Raw genomic sequence first — 26,274 nt, forward strand, 5'->3', positions numbered from 1 at the left:
TTGAATAAATGTTCTATATATGTAATAATTCTAGAACAAAAGAAAAAAAATCTGCATTTGGGAAACTGAAATAAAACCCTAAAAACAGCAAGTACTAATTAGGTCAAGTAGCATTTCATTTCTGATGCAAGGTCACAGGCCTGAAATATTAACTTTCTTGTCCCTTGGCAGATGCTGCTTCATCCACTGAGCATTTGCAGCTTTTTGTTTGAGTATCATTGTAGACTTTCAAAAGCATATAAACATCAGAAACCAACATGATTCAGATAATAGTAACCAAAAATATGTAATATGCAAATGTTCCATTTAATGTACAGGATTTCTTTTTCTGTTTGTTTGTTTCGGTGTAAAGGCTACTTTTCTGGAATATAAAGTGGTAAAAAATGGAAGATTGGAAGTGGAAATGGAAGTGTTTCAGAAAAAAAGCTTTATTTGTTGCAACACAAAGGTGCAAAAATTAAACTGTCTGAAGAAGAGTCCAGACCCGAAATGTCAGCTTTGGATTTGTTTGAACTACAGTTTGTCAAAGACCCAAGAAGCAGTTGTATTCAGACTTGTGAAAAGCCTACAAGACAAGATGGGTCTTTCTTTCCCACCCTCCTTGAAATATAAATTCTGAAAAGAAAAAAAAACTTCTAACTTCAATAAAAGCTAGTCCAACTGACCAGACACATAATTGAGAAACTTCGGTGGTTGACAACATCATATCGTATCAAAAAAGCCAAAATAATTGTGAGAAAGTCACCTCATTTCATGTCTGTGAGACTCTTGATCCACAAACCTGTTCCTTTTTGGCCTGTTTTCCAACATTCTCATGATGGGTCTAAGCCCAAAACGTCAGCCTTCCTGCTCTTCTGATGCTGTTTAGCCTGCTGTGTTCATCCAGCTGTACACCTTGTTATCTCTCTTCTTTCAGAACTGTTTGGTTTGTCTGACCTAGTTGTGAAGTAATGTGTGTATGTATGTTTGAAGGTGATTTGTTGAAAGTAGCCATGGCACCAATTAATAATTCATTTTGCCTCATTATGGGGTGTGTTTGCTCATAAAAATTGAATTCTGTTTTCATGTTCATTGATTACATTTTTCGAGGCAGCAAAGTCCTCTCTGAAGAAGGGTCTAGGCCCGAAACGTCAGCTTTTGTGCTCCTGAGATGCTGCTTGGCCTGCTGTGTTCGTCCAGCTCCACACTTTGTTCTAACCATTTTAGTGATGCATTTTTTTTAATTCCACCTGTTCAGAAACACACATCTCTGCTGTAGGAGTCCTGGGTTCTAGTCTTACCTTCTTGGGAGACACAATTCCTTCTCTGGATAGGTTGGTTAGAAGTGTTTGTAATTCTTGTGGGGCAGTGGTAGTGTTTATACTTCTGAACCAGGAGGCCTGCATTCAAGTTCCACGTCCTCCAGATGCGTACCATAACAAAGCTAAACAGGTTCATTGAAAATGTAGATGGGACTTGAACCCTCGTCTCCTGGCTCAGAAGTGGGGACACTACTACTGTGCCATTACAGCCTATTTTTTTTACTGATTTAATTATACATCCATGACCACTAAGGAACGGGGGGCTTAATTACCAATGCACTCTTGTGAATGTTGTCTGGCAGATCGGGTGCTATAAAAATTGGCATCTTTACCTCTCCTTGTTAAGATTTCATTTTTTGCACAATTGTTAATTGAATGAGCACATTACTTCAATTCTAATCATGATTGTTCCCGATACAGTTCATTATGATCTGTAACCAAGTGCAGTTTCTTGAAGTTTTCCAATTTTAGTAAGAATCCAGGCTCCACCATGGGAAAAACTGCGTTGGAGCCACCATCCCTTAAGGCGTAGAGCTTGAGAGCTTGTCAATCTGATAGCAGGTGAGCTGGAAATCATATGAAGTTTCTACCTTTAACTCCATTGTTAGTTAAATAAATATTAAATAGAGCCCAACCGCTGGGATGCTATTGATTTGATTTATTATTTCACGTATACCTGGGCACAGTGGAAAGTTTTGTCTTGTGCGCAATACGGGCAGATGATGCCATACAAAATGCACAAGGGTAATAGAACAGAGCAACGAATACAGTTTCTTCAGCGATGTAAAATTAATGCCCCGGAAATTCTCAGCAGGTCTAGCAGCTATCTGTGGAGAGAGAAAGTGGTAACCTTTCTAGTGCAATATAATTCATACTTTGCGTAGAATTTCTAGCACCTGGTGTTTCAATACAAATTTCCCAAATCTGCAGTATTTTGTTCTATTCCTTTTAAGTGGCAAATTTGTAGAGAAGTTTTCCAGCAACTTAGCTTCAAAATGTAAAATATTTTCCCAAAATGTCAAGTATTTTACTCTTTGATATAATTGGCTGGTTCTGAGTAGGTTAATTCCGTCTCCTCAGCATTGTGTTGCAAAACGTTATGGAAGGAGAAAACATCGATCAAAATTTGGCAATATTAATGTTACAAAACTTGTCAGAAACAAAGTATCGAAAATGCGTCAGTCATCGTGAACCTGCTGTAAACAACGGTGATGCGGTTTGCCTCTTTGGAGGATGTTTTCTTTTTTAAAACCTAAAAAATGTCCCGCAATTCTTCACTTTCCCATCATGTGAAGACGTTAGTGCTTTGTTCTATTTCTCGCCAATCTGTGCGGAGGCTCCTGCCAGATTTCTAATGACTTTTCAATGATGATTTAAGGAGGATTTGCGACGCCTTTCTTGAACTCTGAATGTGCCCATCAGCCGTTGCTCCCTAGCTCTGTCATTGTCAACCCCATTCACACGCACACACCTTTTGTTCACTGAGCGCTTCATAGCTTACATTGACTTGAATCAGTATGCTACAATTCTGGTTAGGGTCATCAGATCATCCTGTTTCAGAAAGTGCTCAATTCCATTCTCTCATAATAAAATGTAAGTTTTCTTTTTTAAAGAAAAGAACAAATGTTTCTGGTGCTAGTGGCAGGGTACTCATTTTGGGGAGTTAGACTTTCTGTACTGCTCTCTTTGATTCCACTTCTAAGTCCGATGTCCCTGTGCAAGCAACTATCAAGACAAGGCATTATACTTCAAACTTGTGTACAAGCTGTGATCTCATCTATTAAATAAATAATGAATTAGTAGCGATCAACTGGGAAACTTTTTACCTGTGATAAGCTTCAGAGGTACTTCAGCATAAAGTAAAAATGACATTTATCAGCGAAGACATTTTAAATTTTGACGTACAATCAGTAGACTTTTCCTATTGTTTGCTTAAAAACACTGCTGCTATTTCGGTACATGTAAGTGCCCAGACAGCATAGCTAAATGGGTTGCATAATGCAAAATAATACAGATTCTGACCTAGACCTGCCAGCTCCCAGCATTTTTTTTTGTTGTTTTGTTTCATAGAGCGAGTGATGTATTGCTGATAACTAAATCCCACATCTCGATCTCAAGAGCCCTAAGGCGACTGTCAAACCGCGAATACTTGGGTGATCTTACCATTCAATTTCTCTGAACTAGGGTGGGAAATGACACATGAGGAATGATTTATGTTATTGTGCGCGAGCTAGGATGTTGACAGATGATTGCCAGAATACATTACAGTTCATTTGCAGCGGGGGATTTAGAGATAACCTGCTTACTGTTTAGGATTCTGATGTACGTTAACAAAACACACAAAAAAGAAAAGCCTCACAACAGCCAGAACAAAGAAAACCTAAACTGTTTGTTTATAAATAATCTGCTCCCCAGAACTTCGTCTGTTCAGCTTGGCTTGTCTCAGACAAAAATGAGCTAATTTAAATAAACTGCTTAGGAGGAAGAAATAAACCGATTAGTTTAACAAATCTCAGGCATTTTCTTTTATTTTGCTTTATATCAGTGATGAAATTTGTCAGGTTGACCTGCGATTATAAACTACCGAGAGAAAAAAATTTCTTCAGATCAGCAGTATAGTCTTGTTCGTCACGTGATTTTATTTCCAGCTTGCTCTCTGCACGCGTTTTGCACAATACCGGCATTAGACACAGTTCGACTAAATCCAACTTTTTGGCAGCTAGCATTTGCTTTCCCTTAAAGAAATAGGCCCATTGTACCCGTGTTTGCTCTCGTGATCACTGGGCAGTTGTCTGCTAAGTTACTCGGAAAATGAGTCTTTGAGATGGCAGCGCTCTCTTTTGACATGATAACGAGACGTTTAAGCCGTTCTTTGTCCTCCAGACAAGTGATCGGTAAAACTTTTCTCTGCGGGGATTTGGGTAGTCAGCCTTTCATATACCCATCGACATAATCCCCGGTCCATCCCTGGGAAACTCAAACCATTTCCAACAATCTAGTCTCGTTCCACTCGCGTGGCCTCACTCCAATTAATTATTGTAAGCGCAATTTCGAAAGCACTTTTGAATGTTACAACAAATACTCTATATCACATTCTATATCTTAAAACGTAATTGGGATTTAGAGATCTGCTAAAATCCTACTGTACACACCGCAAAAATATATCTTGTTCTTTTCCAGAACATTCAAGTTTTTTTGTTACAACTGCAGCTTTCTTCACTACTGCTAAATGATTTCCGCCACCTCTCTCGGGTTATATTGCTGTGGTTATTCTGTAAAATCAATCTGCTTCTGTGACTGGGATCTCTGACCCCAATTAACTTCAACCGAAAACAAACACAGTTCTTGCGAAACAGAAACAAATCTTTCAAAAAAGAGAGGAATTGTCCTTGTTTAACACCTTTTTTTTAAAAAGGAAATATTTAACCAACGAATGGTTTGTGCGTTTCGAATCGCGCCTTTCGAATTCAGACAAGACTCTAACATTGCCATGGGCACAGCAAAACTCCCGAGATACCGAAGCATTTCGTGCCACTGAATTGAACTAAATGTGCAGGGCGACACAAAATACTATCACGTGACCTGTTTCCTGATTCTTTAGCTCTTCAAGCAGATGGTCTCATTCCCTCAGGTTGAACAATCCAAGCCGCCTACTGGTGTTTTGTCTTTCCGTGAAAAAAAAACGGAGCCAAGTGTTAGCGTTCCCGAAAAGTGGGAATTAAAATCCCGAGATAGGCGTAACCGGCCTATCTGTGGGGTGGATCGCTAAATGTATTTTAAAATCCAGCGCGATTGTATTCAATTCAGCACACATCATCGTTTAGTCAAAGAGTTAGGGCGGTTGATTGTGTTCGCTCAGAAACACAGAATGGATGCATGTGGCGATTGCTCATTATAATAAACTTAGCGCGGGTCCTCTGTGGAAATTGTCGAGTATCCTTTTTAGCTTCCTGCATTCAAATAAATCAGACATTGATGCCTCAAATGGGGTGCCCTGCCAAGCTATTATAAACGTACCGCTAACGAGACTTTCATAAGCGATTGAACTAATCTGAGCATTGAAACGTCGGTAAATCTGCTAATGCTTAAACTAAATCCCATTAGAAACGGTTGTTCTTCACCTGCCACTATTTTTCTATTCGGGCTGCTTTGGGCCAAAGAGATCAGCGAGAGAAGTGGCAATAAAAAACAAAGAAGTATTGAAGTAAAATGTAGCATTTATCACAAACTAAATTGTGCATACAAACGCAACTAAGTAAAGCTAAGGTTCCACACGGGACAGGTTTGTAAACAAAAATAGTTTCAGTTTCACCCACACTCCATCACCATCCTTCAGGAATATGTCCAGTCCTACCACAGAACTGTGTCATTGGGTTACACAGAACGGAAAACAGACCCCTCAGTGCAACTTGTCCACACTGACCAGATATCCTAAACTGGGTTAGTCCCATTTGCTAGCATTTGGCCCATATTTCTCTGAACCCTGTGATAATGGAAACTGCAGGTGCTGGAGAATCCAAGACAATGAAATGTGAGGCTGGATGAACACAGCAGGCCCAGCAGCATCTCAGGAGCTCCTGAGATGCTGCTGGGCCTGCTGTGTTCATCCAGCCTCACATTTCTCTGAATCCTCCCTGTTCATGTACCCATCCCAACTCCTGTTAGCAACGTACTGACCAGATAAGACAGCATGCCAAATGTCTTCTTCGGTACCCTGTCTACCTGCAACTTCACTTTCAAAGAACTCTGCACCTGCACCCCAAGGTCTCTTTGTTTGGCAACACTCCCCAGCGCCCTACCACTAACTGTATAAGCCCTCTCCTGGTTTGCCTTACCAAAATGCAAAAGCTCACATTTTCTAAATTATACTTCATATGCCACTCCTCAACCCAACGATCCATCTGATCAAGGTCCCATTGAGCTGAGATAACCATCCTCACCGTCCACTGCACCATTAATTTTGGTGTCATCTGCAAACTTACTAACCGTACTGATACATGTATGCCCAAATCATTTACATAAATCACAAAAAACAGTAGACCCAGTGGTATAGAATCAGGAGCATTTAATGCTTCGAAGGCATTTAACATCTATTGTGGACTCAATAAAGTCTCACGGCATCAGGTCAAACGTGGGCAAGGAAGCCTCCTGCTAATTGTCTCAATCACTTTCCTTAAACTGATGAATCAGTGCTCTACCATGTTCAGCAGCAATTGAAGAGTCACTGAGGACAGCAAGTACACAGAATGTAGGCTGAGAACAGGACTTCACGTTCATCAGCAATCTTGCTCAGCAGCACTATGACTAACCAAGCTAGTCAATCCTAAAGACATGCATATCAGGCTTAGAGATAATGGGAACTGCAGATGCTGGAGAATCCGAGATAACAAAGTGTGGAGCTGGATGAACACAGCAGGCCAAGCAGCATCTAAGGAGCACAAAAGCTGATTTTTCAGGACTAGACCCTTCATCAGGAAAACCTTTTCTGATGAAGGGTCTAGGCCCGAAAACATCCGCTTTTGTGCTCTTAAGATGCTGCTTGGCCTGCTGTGTTCATCCAGCTCCACACTTTGTTATATCAGGCTTAGCCTCTGATTGGTCATAACCGCTGCATAGTTCTTGTGAAAACAAGTTCTGTCTTCACACTGAAGATTCTGTGCATTGTGGTATGTGGAACTGCAACTGTGCTTAATGGGATAAATTCAGACAGGGATTAGCAGCTCGTAGTTGGGTATTCATTAATTGCTATGGCTCAACAGCAACAAAGTTGTACTCCATCACAATCTGTATCCCAACGGCACAGCATACTCTGCATTCTATCATCAAGACCAATTCAGGTATCCAGCCTCTAGTTGAATGAGGTAAGGGAGAGGCTTTCCGTTGTAGCACCAGGCATAGCTAGAAAAAATGAGGAGTCAATCTGATGAAGCAACAACACAAAACACTGCACACAATAAAAGCTTTGAACCCCAACAATAACCGAAAGTGATGAAGACTTCAAATAATACAGCTCCTGCTCAGACAGGGCAAAAACAAAATAAAGACAAAGTCAATCAGGAAATTTACTATCCTGTCCAATTATCATCTACAGCAAAATGTCAGGTAGTATCATTTATAGTACTGACAAATACCCTTACCAAAAAAAACTGCTCAACAAGGGAAGCCAGCACAAGGAAACGGCACCACTTCCAAATTCCTCTCAAAGTCACCCATCACCATGATTTGGAAGTTTTGTCACTGCTCCTTCTTTACCACTGGAACTTCTTATCTAACATGCATGCATGTGAGCCACACAGGGTGCATCGATACAATAAGCTTTTCACTAACAACGTTCCAGTAAGCTGCATGGATGTGGGCATGTGCAGCAACCAGGGATATGCTATGAAGGAAACAATCAGAATTCATGCAGGGCAAAAAAGATTCAAACTGTGAAGAGTAATAAGAGGGATATTGTTCACTAGACTTCTAAACAGCAAGATAAAAATGTTGTAATTGTATCTCTGCTATATTATAATGTGCATTAGCCTTCCTGTGATTTTAATGTGCTTTGAGTGAATAAAAAAAAGTGACATGAGTGTACATTGTTCAGTTAGGATATCACCAGCTACTTGCATTCATCCAGTGTCTAACATCCCAAAGTGCTGAATAAACTAATGACAAGTAGGCTAGTAAATAAAACTTGGCATAGAGGAAACACTAGGATAGGTAAGCAAAAGTCTGATTAGATTGTATTTTCAGGGATGGCTTAAAAATGAGAGAGCTGAAGATATTTAGAGCAATAATTCCAGAATTTACAGCTGGCCATCAATGTGGAACAATGAAAACTGAGCATGCTTGAGGTCAGAATTAGACTTATAGAAGCCAGAGAATTAGAGAGGGAAGAAGTTATGAAAGCATGTGAAATTTTTTTAAAAAGCATTGTTGAGTGGTGAGTCAATCTAGGCAACAAACCTACAGTTCAGGGGTGGTGAGTGAAAGTGGCTTAATAGAAATTAGAACACAAACATTGTAGATGGGCCCTTATTTATGTGGAATGTAAGGTGGGAGACATGCTGGTGTTAACAAACACATCACGTGGGTTTCAACAGCAGGCGGGTTATGGTAGAGAAGAGGACAGGTGATGTTACAGAGGTCGAAGTAGGGACTCTTACTAGTGGTGAAAGTATTTGTTAGCATTCTTTTTGATCCTGAAGTGAGATTCTAAAGTTTTAAATGACTTGGCTCAGTTTCAGACAACAATAAAATTGGTGGTTTTCATACAGATTGTAGAAGGAACTAAAAACAATGGCTTTGATCTTCTCATTAGGAAGAAAATTTCTGCTCATCCAATCCTAGATGTTCAGAGAATTAATACATTAGGATATAAGGTGAGAAAGTAAATTAACGTCAGAAATCAGGCAACACTAAATGATAGTCCAACAGGTTTATTTGAAATCCACAAGCTTTCAGACAGTTGCCCCTCTATCAGGTGAAGCAAAAGACATCACACAGGCATAGAATTTGTAGGCAGAGAGATCACTGGGCAGTGATAAAAAAAAATCATGCAAGTGGCGTGAGTGGAGCGTCGATAGGCCAAATAATAGGTCTCTGCAGGTGATAATTACAAAAAAAATGGCGGTTCTGGGTCAAACCAAATAACACAATAAGTTTAAGAGTTACATGCCACTCGTTTAACTTTGATTAGAACCTAATGTGTGTGATTCACACCTTTCATGTTATTCCAGTCATTTCGTTTGTCTCCAGCGCCACCATATTTTAATTTTTTTCTAATTATCTCTCTGCCTCATTTAATCGGATTATAGATCATCCCTTCACTTGTTATTCAGCTCTTGATGCTTTACTTACACCATCTGACACTCTTGATCACCTGCAGAGACCTATTATTCAGCCTTTCGGTATTCCACTCACACCTTGTCCACTCAGTCCAACACCAGCACTTCATCAAAGTAAATCAAGATTTAGGATTGTCCATGATCTGAGTGAATAGCAGAGCACTCTCCAAGACCTCAATGCCCTCCAACTTATATTCCTTTCTGCTCTTATCAGACAAGTGCCATGATAAAAATAGTGTGTTGGTGAGCAGCTGGGGTAGGAGAGGAAGTGGTCCTTTCCATTCCCAAAATGTATGCCAACTTTTTTCCTACCTTTGTTCTTTGCAACTGCATGGTAGCTCTGTGGGATACAGATCTGGATGTTTTTTCTCACCTTTTGGCTCTCTTATTTCTGCCTTTTATTTAAAATTCTGGTTTTGGAACCAACATGACATCAGCGAATGGTGACTTTGTATACTTTTCACTGTATTCATGTATTTCTACACTTGAGTACACATGACAATAAAATCTAATTCCAACTCTAATTCCAATATGATGTTTGAATTTCTGTTCTCTCCACAAAGACTGTACACAATGGATTAATAATGCTCTGTATATACTTATACATTTTTTAATGAATAAAGTTTGTTTTATTCATGCAATAAAAAGATGTAAATGAAAAGTATGGTTAATGTGTGAAATTACAGTTGTGCACATTGGTGCATATGTCTTATAACTAACTTAAAAATAGTTATATATATTAGTGCTAGTGGATTATAGCTGTATTTTGTGATAGCAGTTAAGATCACTAGTGCAGAGACAATAGGTCTAGGCCCGAAACGTTAGCCTTCCTGCTGTTATGATGCTGCTTGGCCTGCTGTGTTCATCCAGCTCTACACCTTGTTATCGAAGATCATTAGTGCATATTGTTTACAGCTTTAAAACGTGAAACCAAGGCTACGTACATTAATGAATATAATTCACAGCTTTAACCATAATGCCCTAATAAGTCTATTCTATCACTCCGTTAGATTAGAGCTATTCTGTATCTTATCTTCATCTACCAACTTTGATTGTGAACCTTAAAGTCACTGACCAACCAAAGTCTAGTAGTTTCAGTATCAAAACCTCATTCACCCATTTTCAACTTTTGGAGGTAAAAGCTATTTCTGTGCTTGTATGATTCTATGACTATGCTCAGAATGAAATGTTTCCCTGATATCACCATGAATGACTTTGCTCTAACTATGCCCTCTTGTACTAGACTTCCTATAGAAGAGCAAATGGCTTCTATTCATCCTACCAAACTCTTTAATCTTGAACACATCCATTAGATCAAAACCTTTTTTTAAAAAAAATCATTAACAGGATGAGGACATCACTGGCTATTTATTTATTGTCTATCCCTAACTGCCGAGAGGACCATTCAGAGTCAACATCATTGTTGTGGGTCTGGAGTCACATTTAGGTTAGGATGGCAGTTTCCTTCCCTAAAGGAGTTAGCAAACCAGATGGGTTTTTCTAACAATTGACAATGGGTTCATGGTCATCGTTAGATTCTTAATTCCAGACATTTTATTGAATTGAAATTCCACCATCTGCTGTGGCGGGCCTCAAACCCAGGTGCCCAAAATGTTATCCGGTTCTCTGGATTAACAGTCCATTGATAATACCACAAGGCCACTGCCTCCCTGACTGCTTTCTCTATATTCAAGGGAACACCAGCACAGTCAACTGTCCTCATAATGTAACACTTTTAACTACGGTGTAATTCTGGTGAATCTACAATACATATTCTCCATGGCCAATGTCTTTTCCAAGATCTTGTTGCCAAAAATTGAAGGGTTCCAAGGGCAGAAACAGAGCTTTAAATGAGCTGTGAGATAACTTCCTCCCTTTTGCTTTTCACTTACTTTAAGATAAAAATAAACATTCCATGGATTTTAAATTATTTTTGTGCCTGTCCACTAATTTTAGATGGGCTATAAATCTACTTACTCTTCCACAGATCTTGGTTGTTTATCATTTAGAAAATATTGATTTATCCTTTCTAGGTCTTAAAGTGGATTGCCTCACAGTTCCCGACATCAAATCCCATCTACAACAATTCTTCCCACTTACTTCCTCTACATGCCCCTTTGCAAATAGCTGCCACCATTCACATTACTTACTGGACATTCACATAAAATAACATTCAGACACTCCCTTATCTAACATGTCTGTGACCTTAGAAAATTCAATTAGGTTTCTAATACATCTTTTACATCTGATACATTCATGTAGGTTTCCACAGTTTAATATACAAAACCAGTTATGTACTTTTAAAAACCACACACAATAGTCAGCAATTAATTTTGTGTGCACAAAACAGCTTTAATATGGGAAATTTGAGTTAGATGAGTTAGTGTGTCTAGGCTACAGCTTTGAACATGTGTTACGACAGTTTGGAATCATACAGCATAGCGAGTCATTTGGCCCTTCATGTCTGCGCTGATTCTTTGTCCAATTACGACTATTCTACTGCCACTTCCTCAAAACTTCATGCAATTTTCCTTTTCAAGTACATGGTCCAGTTCCCTTTCGGAAGCTATTATTGAAAGGTGTCCATCCCCTTTTCGGATGGTGATTCTACATACTCAGAACTGGCTACATAAATAAAACTCTCATTTTTACCTCTGATTCATTTTGTCAATTAACTATATTCCATCAGGTACTTTTAATCTCTTTGCCAATGGAAAACAGATTTCATGTTTAACTGCATAGCTGAACTATTAAGGCTTTCCAACTACGAGCAAAAGGTAGAAAATCTCAGCTTCCCCACTGTCTCCATGTAACTCAAAGTCCTTCATCACTGTTGTTTTGTCATAAATCTCATTTGTACTCCATCTAAGACATTCACATCCTTTCTAAAACATAGAAAACAAAACCGGGCACAATGACTCTAGTTAAGAGAGAATTATTTGTAAAAGTTTAAATCTTTCTTTTATTTTGTACATTATACTTCTATTTATAAATTCAAGAGTCTTTTAATAAAGGCAAAATACTACAGATGCTGGAAATCTGAAATATACGCTAAGATATGCCAAACTTGAAACGTTAACTCTTATTTCTCTCTCTGCAGATGTTGCCAGACTCGCTGAATTTCTCCATCATTCACAACATTATGTGTGCTTGAACTGCTTACAAAGGTATTATCTGATATGTACTATGTCTTGTTACATATAGAACGAACCCTGCTCCTATAGACCAGTAAGATTTCAGCTGTTTTCTTTCTCACATCATTGGAATGAGGAATAGCGTACACCATGCAAGCTTGCGTCTGAATCTACAGAATCACTTCGCTGTCTCTGCAAAGGTCTATGGTAACTTAATTTCCATTCTTCTGTGTTCTTTTGGGCTGTCTGTTTGCTCAGAGTGTCGTAGTTATGTCCTAGACTGCAGCATCCCAATATATCATCCTATAAGGACTGACAGCCAGCTTGAAAAATCACACTTTTTGGAAATTCCTGTATTTCTTTCCTAACATGCCAGATACCCACACCTTTGGTTTGTTCCAAATGTACTATTGGGTATTAATGAAAATCAGGGCGAAAATTGGAGTAAGACAAAAATGATGCAAGTTTCTAGAGATTGAGAAGATGTTAGATATAAAGTGGTCTTGGTGAACTCGTACAGGAATTTGAGCACTTTAAATCCACAGCGCAAACAGACCATAAGCTAACTATCTAAATGAGGGTACAGTACACATTTTAAAATCTGAATATGATGAGTGAATCCGTATATATTAAAAATACACCCACATCCAGGATTAACAAATCATTTAGTATTGTCTCATTTTCCCAGTTCTACTCTTCCCTTCAAAACAGTGATATCATTTGTTAAAGTATGAAACATTACACGGAACATTCTTTATTGATTTTTTTTAAAGCATCAGCCAGAATCGATGTATTGAATATCTTCAGTCTCCTCAGTGAGGAAGACAGTCCCCATCTCCTGAAATACGATTGGCTGTGCATTGTTAATATTTACAGAGGGCTTGTCGATAAAAAAAAGCCCTGGGCCCTGACAGGCTGAACACTTGGAAAGTGATTCTCAAAGTCTGAAGTTGGCTTGCTACTTTTAGGTGTGCAACTTGAGTGTTTCAAGTGCACGCACGATACGAAAGGGAGGGATCAAATTCTCCGAACTATCACGTTCATTTTTTTGGGGCGGAAAGAAGTGAACAGAGTAACGAGATCAGAGAATGACCCGTCAGAGAGGCAGAAGCAGGGTTGCTGGTGTCCCGGTCTGCAGTCCCTCCAGGAAGCCCTGCTTCCCCCTTCTTGCCCTCCTCCTCCTCCTCGCTCCGACCATGAGTGACTGTAAAACGGTCAGATACTCCACGTACGAGGAGCAGGAGCCCGGCACCGTGATCGGAAACCTGGCCAGCGATCTGCAGCTGGAGGCGGCCGGGGGCCAGAGCGGTTTCCGACTGATGCCCGAGTATAACGGCTCGGTGCCGGTGAGGGTCGGGGAAAGGGACGGGCAGCTGACGGTAGGAAGCCGCATTGACCGGGAGCAGCTTTGCGAGGAGCAGGATCCGTGCCTGCTGCTCCTGGATGTGGTGAGCTTCTCCCGGGACAAGTTCCTCCTGATCCACGTGGAGATCCAAGTGCAGGACATTAATGACCATCGCCCCGAGTTCCCGCAGCCCGAGATCGAGCTGGAAATCTCCGAGAGCTCAGCGCCGGGGACCCGGATCCCTCTCCCCGCGGCTCTAGACGCCGACACCGGCTCCTACTCGGTGCGGGGCTACGAGCTCTCGGTGAACGGTCACTTGGAGCTGGCGCTGCCGGGCGGTGCAGGCAGCGGCGGGGCCCAGCAGCCGGTACCGGCACCGACGCTGCTGTTGGTGAAGCCTCTTGACCGGGAGAGCGAGGCCGAGCTCAGCCTGAAGCTGAGAGCCCGGGACGGGGGCAATCCACCTCGGAGCGGGGAGGCGCGGCTCCGGGTGCGGGTCCTCGATGAGAACGATAACGCTCCGGCCTTTGGCAGCGGCTCCTTGGAGCTGGAGCTGCGGGAGGACACGGCCCCGGGTTCGCTGCTGCTGCAACTCGAGGCCCGGGACCCGGACCAAGGCCTAAACGGCGAGCTCCGGTTCGCCTTCAGCCCGAGGGTCGGGGCGGGCGCTCGGCGCCTCTTCCGCCTGGAGCCGCGCTCCGGCCGCTTGAGCCTGAACGCGCCGCTCGACCACGAGGCGCGCGCCCGCTTCGAGCTGGAGGTGGAGGCGCGCGACCGCGGCGCCCGGCCGCGCGCCTCCAGCTGCCGGGTGGTGGTGCGCGTGCTCGACGTCAACGACAACGCGCCCGAGATCCGCGTGAGCGCGCTCGGTGGCGGTCCGGAGGCCGGAGAGGCCTCGGGCCTCGCGTCCATCACCGAGGCGGCGGAACCGGGTAGTTTCGTGGCGCTGGTGAGTGTGTGGGACCGGGATTCAGGAGCTAACGGCCGCCTCTCGGTATCGCTGCTCGGGCCCCGCGAGTTACGCTTACGGCCGGCTTATGGCCTTAACCACTACATGATCGTGACGGCGGAACGGCTCGACCGGGAGCGGGACACCGGGTATAACGTGACGCTGGTGGCCGAGGACCAAGGCCCGGATCCCCGCCGGACGGTCAGGCCTCTCACCGTCACCGTCACCGATGTGAACGACAACGCGCCCGCCTTCCCCCGCCCCGTCTACCGCCTGTCGCTGGCGGAGAATAACCTGCCCGGGGCCCAGCTCGGTACCGTCCGGGCCCGTGACCCTGACCTGGGGCCTAACGGCCGCCTCACTTACCGCCTGCTGCAGCCGCACGAGGGGCCGGCGCCGGGGCCTGGGCTGCAGCCTCCGGCCGTCGCTGTGGAGCCTCACACCGGCTCCTTGTACGCGCTCCGCTCCTTGGACCGTGAGGAGCTGCCCGAGCTCGAGCTGCTGCTGCAGGCGACAGACGCCGGTTCCCCGCCGCTCAGCGGCTCCACCACCGTCCGCCTGGTCATTACCGACCGGAACGACAACGCTCCGCTCATCACCCACCCGCCGCCGCCGCCGCCGCCGCCGCCTCCCGGGAACCGCTCGGCCGCTCCCGCTCCCGCCAAGGTGGCGCTGCCCGGGGGCGCGCCCCGCGGTTACCTGGCGGCGCGCGTGCGGGCCCAGGACGCGGACGAGGGGCCGAACGGCCGCCTCAGTTACCGGATCGTGAGCGGGGAGCCGCCCGGGCTCTTCACCATCCGCCCCGACACCGGGGACGTGTACCTGGGCCGCCCGCTCTCCGCGTCCCCCGCCGGCACCGGGCCCGGGGCCTTCAGCCTGGTCGTGGCCGTCAGTGACGGCGGCCTGCCCCCGCTGTCCTCCACCGTCACCGTCAGCTTCACGGCCGGGCCCGGGCCTCAGCCTCGGCCCGCTCCTGCTCCCTCCGGCTCCCCGGGGCCGGCACAGCGGAGCTGGGACACCTCCTTCACCGTCATCGCGGTGCTGGCCGCGGGCTGCGTGGCCTTGATGCTGGCCATCGTCGGTATCGCCTCGACCTGCGGCGCCGGAGACAAGGGCCGGGGCGGGCACGACTACCGGGGCGATATCCATCGGTATCCCGGCCCCGCGGACAACACCGGCTGTGAAGGGCAGGCCTCGGAATCTAGCGGAGGGAAGGAGGTTGTTTACCCGTCAGGAGAGCGCGGCAGAGCGGGGGAGCCGGAGGTGAGCATCGCTGTTCGCAGCTTCACCATGTTCGGTGACAGTGATGGAGCTCTCCATGGTACCTGTACCTATCCTCTCCCCAGCTAAATGTCTCTGTTTCTCCAGAGTGTCTCTCCATCTCTGGTTTTAGTCATAGAGAGCTGTCCGTGGTACCTGTACCTATCCTCTCCCCAGCTAAATGTCTCTCTGTGTTTCTGTTTCTCTCGTGTGTTCCTCCATCTCTGGTTTGAGTCATCCAGTGTTGTCCATGGTACCTGTACTTATCATTTCCCCAGCTAAATGTCTCTCTGTGTTTCTGTTTCTCTCGTGTGTTCCTCCATCTCTGGTTTGAGTCATCCAGTGCTGTCCATGGTACCTGCACTTATCATTTCCCCAGCTAAATGTCTCTGTTTCTCCAGAGTGTCTCTCCATCTCTGGTTTGAGTCATCCAGTGTTGTCCGTGGTACCTGTACTTATCCTGTCCCCAGCTAAATGTCTCTCTGTGTTTCTGTTTCTCTCGTGTGTTCCTCCATCTCTGGTTTGAGTCATCCAGTGTTGTCCATGGTACCTGTACTTATCATTTCCCCAGCTAAATATCTCTGTTTCTCCAGTGTGTTTCTCCATCTCTGGTTTTAGTTGTCAAGTGCTGTCCATGGTACCTGTACTTATCATTTCCCCAGCTGAATATCTCTGTTTCTCCAGTGTGTTCCTCCATCTCTGGTTTGAGTCATCCAGTGCTGTCCATGGTACCTGTACTTATCATTTCCCCAGCTAAATATCTCTCTGTGTTTCTGTTTCTCTCGTGTGTTCCTCCATCGCTGGTTTTAGTCATCATTTGCTGTCCATGGAACCTGTACTTATCATTTCCCGAGCTAAATGTCTCTGTATCAGTGATAATGGGAACTGCAGATGCTGGAGAGTCCAAGATAACAATGTGTGAAGCTGGATGAACACAGCAGGCCAAGCAGCATCTCAGGAGCACAAAAGCTGATGTTTCGGTCTTAGACCCTTCATCAGAGAGGGGGATGGGGAGAGGGTTCTGGAATAAATAGGGAGAGAGGGGGAGGCGGACCGAAGATGGAGAGCGGAAAAACTACTCGATGTCCAAACGTCAGGACATGGTCGAGCAGTTTCAAGGCTGAAGAGATTACAAGAGAGTTGCAGTGGGAGAGAGATTCCCTGAGGTTGGTCCAGAGGGAGGAGGGTAACTGCTTCCAGGGATGCCTAACCTGAACAAGTTACCCTCCTCCCTCCGGACCAACCTCAGGGAATCTCTCTCCCACTGCAACTCTCTTATAATCTCTTCAGCCTTGAAACTGCTCGACCATGTCCTGACGTTTGGACATCGAGTAGTTTTTCCGCTCTCCATCTTCGGTCCGCCTCCCCTCTCTCCCTATTTATTCCAGAACCCTGTCCCCATCCCCCTCTCTGATGAAGGGTCTGGGCCCAAAACGTCAGCTTTTGTGCTCCTGAGATGCTGCTTGGCCTGCTGTATTCATCCAGCTTCACACTTTGTTATCCTAAATATCTCTGTATTTCTGTTTCTTCAGCATCCCCCTCTATCTTTGGTTTTAGTCATCAATTGCTGGCCATGGTATCTGTCCACACCATTTCCCCAGCTAAATATGTCTCTGTGTTTCTGTTTCTCTAGTGTGTCACTCTATTTCAGGTTTTAGTCATCACTTGCTGTCCACGGTAACTCCCTCACCATTTTCCCAGCTAAACATCTCTCTGTGTTTCTGCTTCTCTGGTTTATCACTCTATCTCTGGTTTTAGTCAGCAAGTGATGTCCATGGTACCTCTGCTGATCATTTCTCCAGCTAAATATCTATTTGTGTTTCTGTTTCTCTAATTAAAAGCCGAAGGAACTGTAGATGCTGTAAATCAGGAACAAAAACAAAGTTGCTGGGAAAGCCCTGCAGATCAGGCAGCGTCCATGAAGAAAAAATCAGAATTAACTGATTTCCCTAACTAACACTTCTCGCTTCTGTTTCTGCAGCATTTCCCCACTGCCTCTGCTTTAGATTGTCAAGCTCTTCACCCAATTACAATCCGTTAACTCTGATTTTTTGTCTGCTGCCAGACCTGCTGACCTTTTCCAGCAGCTTTTTGTTCCTGTTTCTCTAATGTGTTCCTTTATCTCTGGTTTCAATCATCAAGCACTTGCCATGTTACCTCTGCTCATCATTTCCCCAACACTTTCTATTTCTGTTGTGTGTCTCCTCTGCTCCTGGTTTAATTCATCAGTTGCTGGCTATGGGAACTGTCATCATCATCTCTCCACCTAAATTACACTTATTTCTCTAGCATTTCCCTTTTAATTCTGGTTTTGATTTTCAAGCATTGGCCATAGTACTTGTGCTCATCATTCCTCAACTAACACTTTGTGCATCTTTAGTGTGTCTCCTCTATATTTGGTTTTCATCATCAAGTGCTGGCCATGGTAGCTCTGCTCATCATTTCTCCAGCAAACACTTTCTATTTCTGTCATGTGTTCTCTCTATTCTGATTTTGGTTATCAAGCACGAGACATGGCACCTGTCCTCATCATTCCCCCAACTAAATAGCACTTTCTGTTTCTCTAATGTTTCCACTGTATCTCTAGTTTTGATAATCAAATGCATGCCATTGTACTTGTGTCCATCACTCCCCAGCTAACACTTTCTGTTTCTCTAGTGTGTCCCCTCTCTCTCTGGTTTGGTCATTAAGTGCTTGCCAGGGTAGTTGTGCCCTAGCTAACACTTCTCATTTCTGTTCCTCCAGTGTTTCCCCACTGCATCTGCTTTTGGTCATCAATCTCTTCACCCAATTGCAATCTGGCAAGGCAAACACTTTACTTTGAATAAAAGGTCAGTACTTAAGTTTAGAGAAGGTTTACCAGCTTTGTTGCTAGTATGAAGAGGTTGTCTCATGTGGAAATGTTGAGCTTATACTGGTAGATCTTTAGAAGACTGGGAAGTGATCATATAATGTTCTGAGGTGGTTTAACAGAGTAAATACTAGGAGAATGGTCTTTTGATATGTTAACAGTGGAAAATGTTGAAATATTTGCCCCTAATCCAAGTCAAGATGATGAGGACACCCTAACTAGCTTACATGCGGGAACTTCAACCTTTGGATGGATAGTACAATGCTACTCCTGATATGTCTCTCTCTCTCTTCTTCGCCCCCTAACAAAAAAAAGTACAGAGTGTTTTTCACATTGACCATGTCATCAAAGACTTGGCCCAATGCTAAGTTGTTACACAGAAATATACTCCAAAATTCTCCTGCTGTTAATCCCAAGCATAGGACCTGGGTTAACAGCAAACTGACTGCAGGAGTTGTATTGGAAAGCCAAAAAATTTACTTGCACCTAACATGTGAACAATTAAAACCCAGCTCCCCAGAAAGTCTTTAAAATATTAGATACAGTTAAAGTAAAATCCTTAAGAACGTTTAAAACCTCAATGACTTCAAGGGGAGTTACCTGAGCTGATAACATCAAGGGGAATAGAGTAAAATCAAAATACTGCAGATGCTGGAAATCAAAATTAAAAATAAAGTGCTGGAGAAACTCAGCATCTGTAAAGAAAGAAACAGAGTTAACATTTTGAGTCCAATATAACACTTCAGAAGGGATGCCACATTTTCTCCTGGCCAATCCACTCAATGGATGCCCGCAACATTAGCTTGACCCTCACTGTGAGACAGTAAATCCTGCTGAAATGAAAAAAATAGGTGAGGGTGCATCTTCAGTTACAACCACCTTCAACTCTCAGACATTGTAGTTGATTGGAAGACCTAGGATCAATGTTTTCTGTTTCGTGTGGGATCCATAACTAGGCTGCAAAATGAGTTTCAAAATGAGGTGTCTCCAATTTAAGGCAGAGGTAAGGAGACATTTCTTGTTCCAGATTGTTGGTAATCTTTGAAATTCTCTACTCTGGAGAGCTGCAGAGGCTAGATCATTGGATATATTCAAGACTGAGTTAAATGTTTGATTGAAAAGATAATAAATGGATTTTTATGACACTCAAACAATGCCACAATCAGATCATTCATGTTCTTATTGAATGGTGGAGCAGGCTGATGGGGCAGAATGGTTTTCTCTTGTTCCTTTTTTTTAATGATACAAGTTATTATTGAAAACATTTAGTAGCATATCCTTTTGAACAGTAGAAAATAATTACAAAAGACCTTTATTATTTCCTCTCAGTGAACTTGCACATCAAACCCAGGACAGGTTCAGTGGGAAGGACAGTGGAAAAGGAGACAGTGACTTTAATGACAGTGACTCTGATATCAGTGGGATTGGCCTGAATAAAAGGAGTACTCTCAGTCAGAAGCACAATGGTGAGCCTCAATTTATAACATTTTGCTAGTTGGTAACACAGAACTTGAATATTGAGGAGAAAAGAGACAAGCTATCAAAGTATTTTGTTTGCATTTGTCAGGAGAGATGCAAAGGTGCCAAATTTCAAAGGGAACAACAATATATACTGCATAAGAAAAGGGATATTGGTGATAACTTGGCTCCAACTGGTTGAGGCCATGGAGAAGTCAGCAAGGAAGAGTTATTTCCCAAGATTTTGCTAAAATTTAGAAGAGCGTGTTCTTGTCATGGTGTCACCATGAGGAATACATAACATAATTTGGCTCATTTATGCTTGCTAAAATGTTCATGCATTCATATGCAAGGCCCTACCCACTTCAAATAAAAAAGTAATGTCCAGTCATTGTACCTTTCTCATTTAATTAACAAATAAATTCATAGATGTTATATTGTACTATGGGAAACTATTCAGCCCACATTGTAAAAATAATTTCACACTGCTTACAGTTTACACAGACTTTGTCATTATAAACATTGTATTCTTAAAACTTTATTCTTAACACCATTTCATTAGCAGATTTTTGATATTATTTAAAATAGCATTTGCATTTGGATCCATCAGAGCAAAATTCTAATTAACATGTAGCGCAGAAGTTAAAAAATAAAATCGATATCAGATGGCTATCAACTTGCTTTAATCAAATACACGTTTTTCACATTATCCTACATTGCCCTCACATTTGAACTTGCCTATCACGCTAAACTCTTGTTTTTCAGTCCTGTACTCCCTGGTTATCTATTTGTAATGAGTAGTAAGCATTAAATTCTTCTTTCATGAAAATCACTGCATAAAATTTTGAAAAGCTCTTGGAGAGTCCACGCACACTCTTCTTTTTGTTATTCTGTTATTCATTCACACTCAGTCTGAACAGATAGTTTACCAACTGCAATCTGACGTGAAATAGCTTTGCCATGGCTTAATTTTAGTGAAGACAGAAATCAGATTGACAATTTGGCTCCCTAGTTGCACTGCCAGTTTTGTATCAATCTGAATCTGAAAGCATTTGAAGGTACAGTGTAACTACAGTTTTAGGGTTAGGGCACAGATTTTCATTTAAGATAGAAGGAATAAATATCAGTGAGTTTCCAGTTTGAGACAGAGAATACCTGCAAATCCTATGCATATTTGTTGATGAATTTTAATGCAGGCTGATTTATCCAGAATTATCCTATTTGATGAACAAATATAAGGTTAGCCTTTATTCTTCTCTTCCTTTAGGTAATAATACAGAAAACAGATGTTACATATCATACCACCTCATTACTCCAAGATAATTATAATAACATGTTTATTTTCAAACAGTGGTGTTTTAATTACAAGTGTCTAGGCCTGAGGCAATTAACATTGTAATTATTGAGAGTGTCAGTAAACTGCATTGAACAATTAATATTGCAATTAAAAGAATAATGAAAAGTATTGATTACCTCTCTTGGACAGGTTTATGGTCCTGCACCAATGAGTGCAAGATACTTGGCCATTCAGATCGCTGCTGGAGTCCGTCTGCTCAAGGGCCAAATACTTACCATTCCACAACTATTACTCAGCACCTTACCCCTTTGGGGAAAAACACGTCATTCCCTCGAGATCTACTCCGTAAAGATACATACTATCAAGCACTTTTGCCAAAAACAGCGGGCCTACAAAGTGTGTATCAGAGGATCTCTTGTAATGAATCTGAAACTGTAAATTCTGTTACTGTACCAATGTATCATTCTGTGGGATCAAAAAGCCACATTCCTCCAAATAATATCTCATTGATCAATGTATCTAGCATGCATTCTCAGATCTAAACAGATACCACAGTAGGTTTACCATCCTTAAAGTGTTGTAATAAATCAATTTATGCATCCTGTATATAAAAGCAACAGTTTATTTTTATATTGATTCCACATAAAAATTTCATTCACATGATAGGTGTAAATATCAAATAAGGAAACATGCAATGTTAAAAATTGTAATTTTTATCCTGTAATTGATGCTTTGATTTTATTGTGTTTTATTTTCTATTTTACTGCACAATTTAATTTGTAAGTAAAAGCACAGAATTCTGTAAATAAATCTGTGGTTAAAGTTTTCAAGAAGATTTGGAGCTCAGGTGTGATGATGTTGTAGACATGCTCGCCAAGCCAGTGGGTTTGGTTACAAACGCTTTGTCACCCTGCTAGGTAACATCATCAGTGCGCCACCAGTGAAGCGTCGGTGTCCTGTCCCACTTATTATTTATATGCCTCCGTTTCCTGGGATGGTTGGTATTACTTCTAGTTCTGTTTCCCAGTGGTTTATACACAGGGGCTAATTCAATGTGTTTGTTGATTGAGTTCCAGTTGGAATACTGGGCCTCCAGGAATTCCCTGGCATATAGTTGTTTGGCTTGTGTGATTGTCCCAGCTCAATTAGTGTCCCTCGTTGTCCATGTGTAGTGAGACAACTGAGAATTGGTCATATCTCTTGGTGGCTAGTTGGTTTTTGTATATCTGTATTGTCAGGGAATTTGTATATCTGTATTGCCAGAGAATTCCTGGCGGTCTGGTATTCCAACCGGAACTCCATCAACAAACACATTGAATTAGAAATAGCAAGAACCGCAAATGATGGAGTGAGAGATAAGACAGTGTGGAACTGGAGGAAGACGGCAGGCCAGGCAGCATCAGAGGAGCAGGAAAGTTGATGTTTCAGGTCTGGACACTTCTTCAGAAATGGGGAGGGGAAAGGGAGCACACAAATAAATAGAGAGAGGAGGTTTGAGGATGGTGATAGGTGAGTTCACGTAGGGAGTGGTAGGGATTGGTCAGTGAGGTGGGAGGGGCAGATAGATGGGAGAGATGATGGACAGGTTGTGTCAGGTCAAAGAGGTGAGGTTGGCAGGGAGTGCTGATCATGGGATGAGGCTGGAAGCGAGGGTGGGGAGATTTTCAAACAAGTGAAATACACATTTGGGCCATACGCTCCTGAGGTGGAATGTGAGGTGCTGATCCTCCAGTTTGCAGATGGCATCATTGTGACACTGAAGGAGGCCCAAGATGAACATGTCACCCAGGGAGTGGGCGGGGGAGTTAAAATGGTTCGTGACTGGAAGGTGTTGTCGTTTGTCACGTGCAGAGTGTAGATGCTCTACAAAATGGTCTCTGAGTCTCCGCTCAGTCTCACCCATGTTGAGGTGATGTGGCCTCTGTATTCCCCCAGCTCCACACATTGAATTAGACCCTGTGTACAAACCACTGAGAAACAGAACCGGAAGTAATATGAGCAACCCCAGCAAACCGAGGCATATAAATAGCAAGCGGGAGGGGTGGCATGATGGCTCAGTGGTTAGCACGGCTGCCTCACAGCACCAGGGACCCAGGTTCAATTCCACCCATGGGCGACTGTGGAGTTTGCACATGCTCCCTGTGTTGGCGTGGATTTCCTCCAGTTTCCTCCCATTGCCCAAAGATGTGCAGGTCAGGTGGATTGGCAATTCTAAATTGCCCCTAGTGTTCAGGAATGTATAGCTTAGGTGGGTTATAGAGGGATGGGTTCGGGTGGGATTCTCTGGGAGTCAGTGTGGACTTGTTGGGCCGAAGGGCCTTTCCACACTATAGTGATTCTATGAGGGTCAATGAGCTTGTTCACAACCTTAAAATTGTGCTTTGTATTTGTGGTGGACGTTATTTTCTAATCAAATTCCTTTTTATGATATGCTGTACTTCTTTTTTGGAGCTAGTTTCAAAATAGTAACCCTGAATGTTATGATATAATCCCAGATTTAACAGAAGAGCAACAAAAATGTGAGTTATATATTCCACAAAACTTTTGTTGGATGTATTGGGACTTAAAAATTACTCACTTAATACCATTGCAAAATGGATTTGCTCAGCTTTGGCAGAAATCCAAGTATCAAGGAACCATGTCAGAATTCAGAAGTATAAACAGAGAATGCCAGGATAGCAGATCAGGCTGAAATCTTTTGTTAAATGTTACCTATTGCCCGTGGTGATGCACTTTCTTTGGAGCCACAACGTTGTAACTTCAAGTATCACCCATTACTGGATCATGAAGGACTACATTTGATAGCACTCCCAAAGGTAGATTTCATAGCAGGAAGGGCATTTTATCAAGTGAAACACTTCCATACCACCTTCTGCCTCCACCAAGCAAGAACATGGCAGACAGAATAAAGTGTGGATAAGGGTGAAATTATCCACCTGAGTAGGTGACACACAACAGAAATGGTGACAGATTGGAAAGCGTTGATTTAGTCAATGATGGATCTTTGATTTGTTGTGATCCCAGGTACGTTTATGCAATCCCCTCCCTGTCTCAACAAATCAAATCTAAACCAAAGGAATCCTTCATGAATATCTTTCCCAATTCCAATGCATTTAATGTTTACAAGGAGCCAATTTAATAAGGTTTCTCTGAGATAAAGAGTAAGTTTGTTACTAAAATAGAAGAATAAGTGCATCCCAGATGAACACAGATTAGAAAGAAGGTTAAGTAAAAAGAGGCAATAATTAGAAAAGATACAAACCAGTGCTTGGTTTGACGGCACAGAGCAGATGGTGGAAATTTGTGTCAATTAAATTTGGTGATACCGGTGGCGTTGACTGACAGATGATTAGGTGATCTCAGCGCTGTAGAAAGGAGGTATTTGGTAACAAAAACAAATTGGAGAAACTCAGCAGGTCTGGCATTATCCAGAGACAAAAAAAGCTGATGCATTGAATCCTGTGTCCCTCCTTCAGTGCTTGCAGTTCTTTGATTTTTGTTTAGCAGTTTTCCGGTGTCCAGTTTAACTTGGCTTTTGATTGTTGGAAATGAGTCAGAGAGATTTTCTGTTCTTTTCCTCTTTAAGTGCAAGACAGGGATGTCAAGTAGACGTTCCCGGCTTTAATTTTCACAGCTCTGAGCCAGGTGGCCTGCGTTTGAGTCTTTCCTACTTCAGAGAGATGTAATAACATTTCATGTTCAAGTTCTGCAGTGGAGCTTGTCAATTTGTGGATTGCAAATATCAAACCCTCTCCTTAAGAAAGGTAACAGAGAGAAAACAGGATACTGTTAGCTTGATGTCAGCAGTGGAGAAATTACTAAAATGAAATTATTAAGGATATGATTACTGGATATTTAGAAAATAACTGTCCAATTGGTCAGTCAACATGACTTTTTAAAGGAGTAATCATGTTTGACAAACGTGAGAGCATTTTCCGAATGTTGCTAACAGTGCCAACAATATTGAATCAGTGGATGTGATGTATTTGAATTCTGAAAAGGTCCAACAAAGGAGGTGATTTTAAAAACACACACACATAGGTTGGGAGGTATCATACAAGCATGGATTGAGGATTGATTAACAGGCAGATAAAAAGAGAGTAGAAATAAATGGGTAATTCTTAGGCTGGCAGGCTGTGAGTTTTGGGATACTGCAAACAGTTTGTTCTTGGATCCTAGCTGTTCAAAATCATTATCAATTATTTGGATGGGGTGAGGGGAGAGGGTTGCAATCAAAATATTTCCCAAGTTTGCAGATAATATAAAACTTAGTGGGAAGATACATTGTGAGGATGATGCCAAGAGACTGCAAGTGGCCTTAAAGGTTAGACAAGCAAGAACATGGCAGACGGAATATAATATGGATAAGGGTGAGGTTATCCACTTCAGTAGGAGGAACAGAAATGGTGACAGATTGGAAAGTGTTGATGTCCAATTGTCCTTGTTCATAAATTACTGGAAGTTTTCATGCAGGCCCAGCAAGTAATTCAGAAGGTGAATGGTAGATTAGCCCTTATTGTAGGGGCTTCAGAAACATAGAATCCCTGCAGTGTGGAAGCAGGCCATTCGGCCCATTGAGTCAACACCAACCTTCTGAAGACCATCCCACCCAGACAAAGCCCCCTGTCCTATCTCTGCATTTCACATGGCCAACCAACCTAGCCTGCACATCCCTGGATACTGTGGGAAATTTAACATTGCCAGTCCATCTAATCTGCACGTCTTTGGACTGTGGGAGGAAACCCCTGCAGATACAGGGAGAATGTGCAAACTCCACACAAACTGTCGCTTCATGATGGAGCCGAACCTGGGTCCCTCGTGCTGTGAGGCAACAATGCTAATCACTG

At 42.8% G+C, this 26,274-nt stretch overlaps 1 protein-coding gene across 3 annotated transcripts; it reads left to right on the forward strand.

Annotated features, from left to right (window-relative positions):
• Window positions 1-13,178: 13,178 nt before the first annotated feature.
• On the forward strand, window positions 13,179-22,258 carry LOC125453310 (protocadherin-8-like). 3 transcript variants are annotated; one of them, XM_048532702.2, is made up of 4 exons: window positions 13,179-15,824; window positions 18,567-18,652; window positions 20,002-20,138; window positions 21,617-22,251. In XM_048532702.2, the coding sequence occupies exons 1-4, from the start codon at window positions 13,356-13,358 to the stop codon at window positions 21,967-21,969; spliced, it is 3,045 nt and encodes a 1,014-aa protein (XP_048388659.2). In that variant the 5' UTR covers window positions 13,179-13,355; the 3' UTR covers window positions 21,970-22,251. The 3 variants fall into 3 exon arrangements, with proteins under 3 accessions (XP_048388659.2, XP_048388661.2, XP_048388660.2); XM_048532704.2 differs by lacking the exon at window positions 20,002-20,138 and having other exon boundaries at window positions 21,617-21,757; XM_048532703.2 differs by lacking the exons at window positions 18,567-18,652; window positions 20,002-20,138 and having other exon boundaries at window positions 21,617-22,258.
• Window positions 22,259-26,274: the final 4,016 nt, after the last annotated feature.

This window comes from Stegostoma tigrinum, chromosome 6 (genome assembly GCF_030684315.1).
Source record: "Stegostoma tigrinum isolate sSteTig4 chromosome 6, sSteTig4.hap1, whole genome shotgun sequence".
NCBI classification, from domain to species: Eukaryota; Metazoa; Chordata; class Chondrichthyes; order Orectolobiformes; family Stegostomatidae; genus Stegostoma; species Stegostoma tigrinum.

Coding starts and splice junctions, on each gene's coding strand:
- LOC125453310 (XM_048532702.2), top strand. CDS start 13,356: ATGACCCGTCAGAGAGGCAGAAGCAGGGTTGCTGGTGTCCCGGTCTGC. Junction 15,825..18,566: donor GCAGAGCGGGGGAGCCGGAG/GTGAGCATCGCT, acceptor CTGTTCCTCCAG/TGTTTCCCCACTGCATCTGC. Junction 18,653..20,001: donor CACTTTACTTTGAATAAAAG/GTCAGTACTTAA, acceptor ATTTCCTCTCAG/TGAACTTGCACATCAAACCC.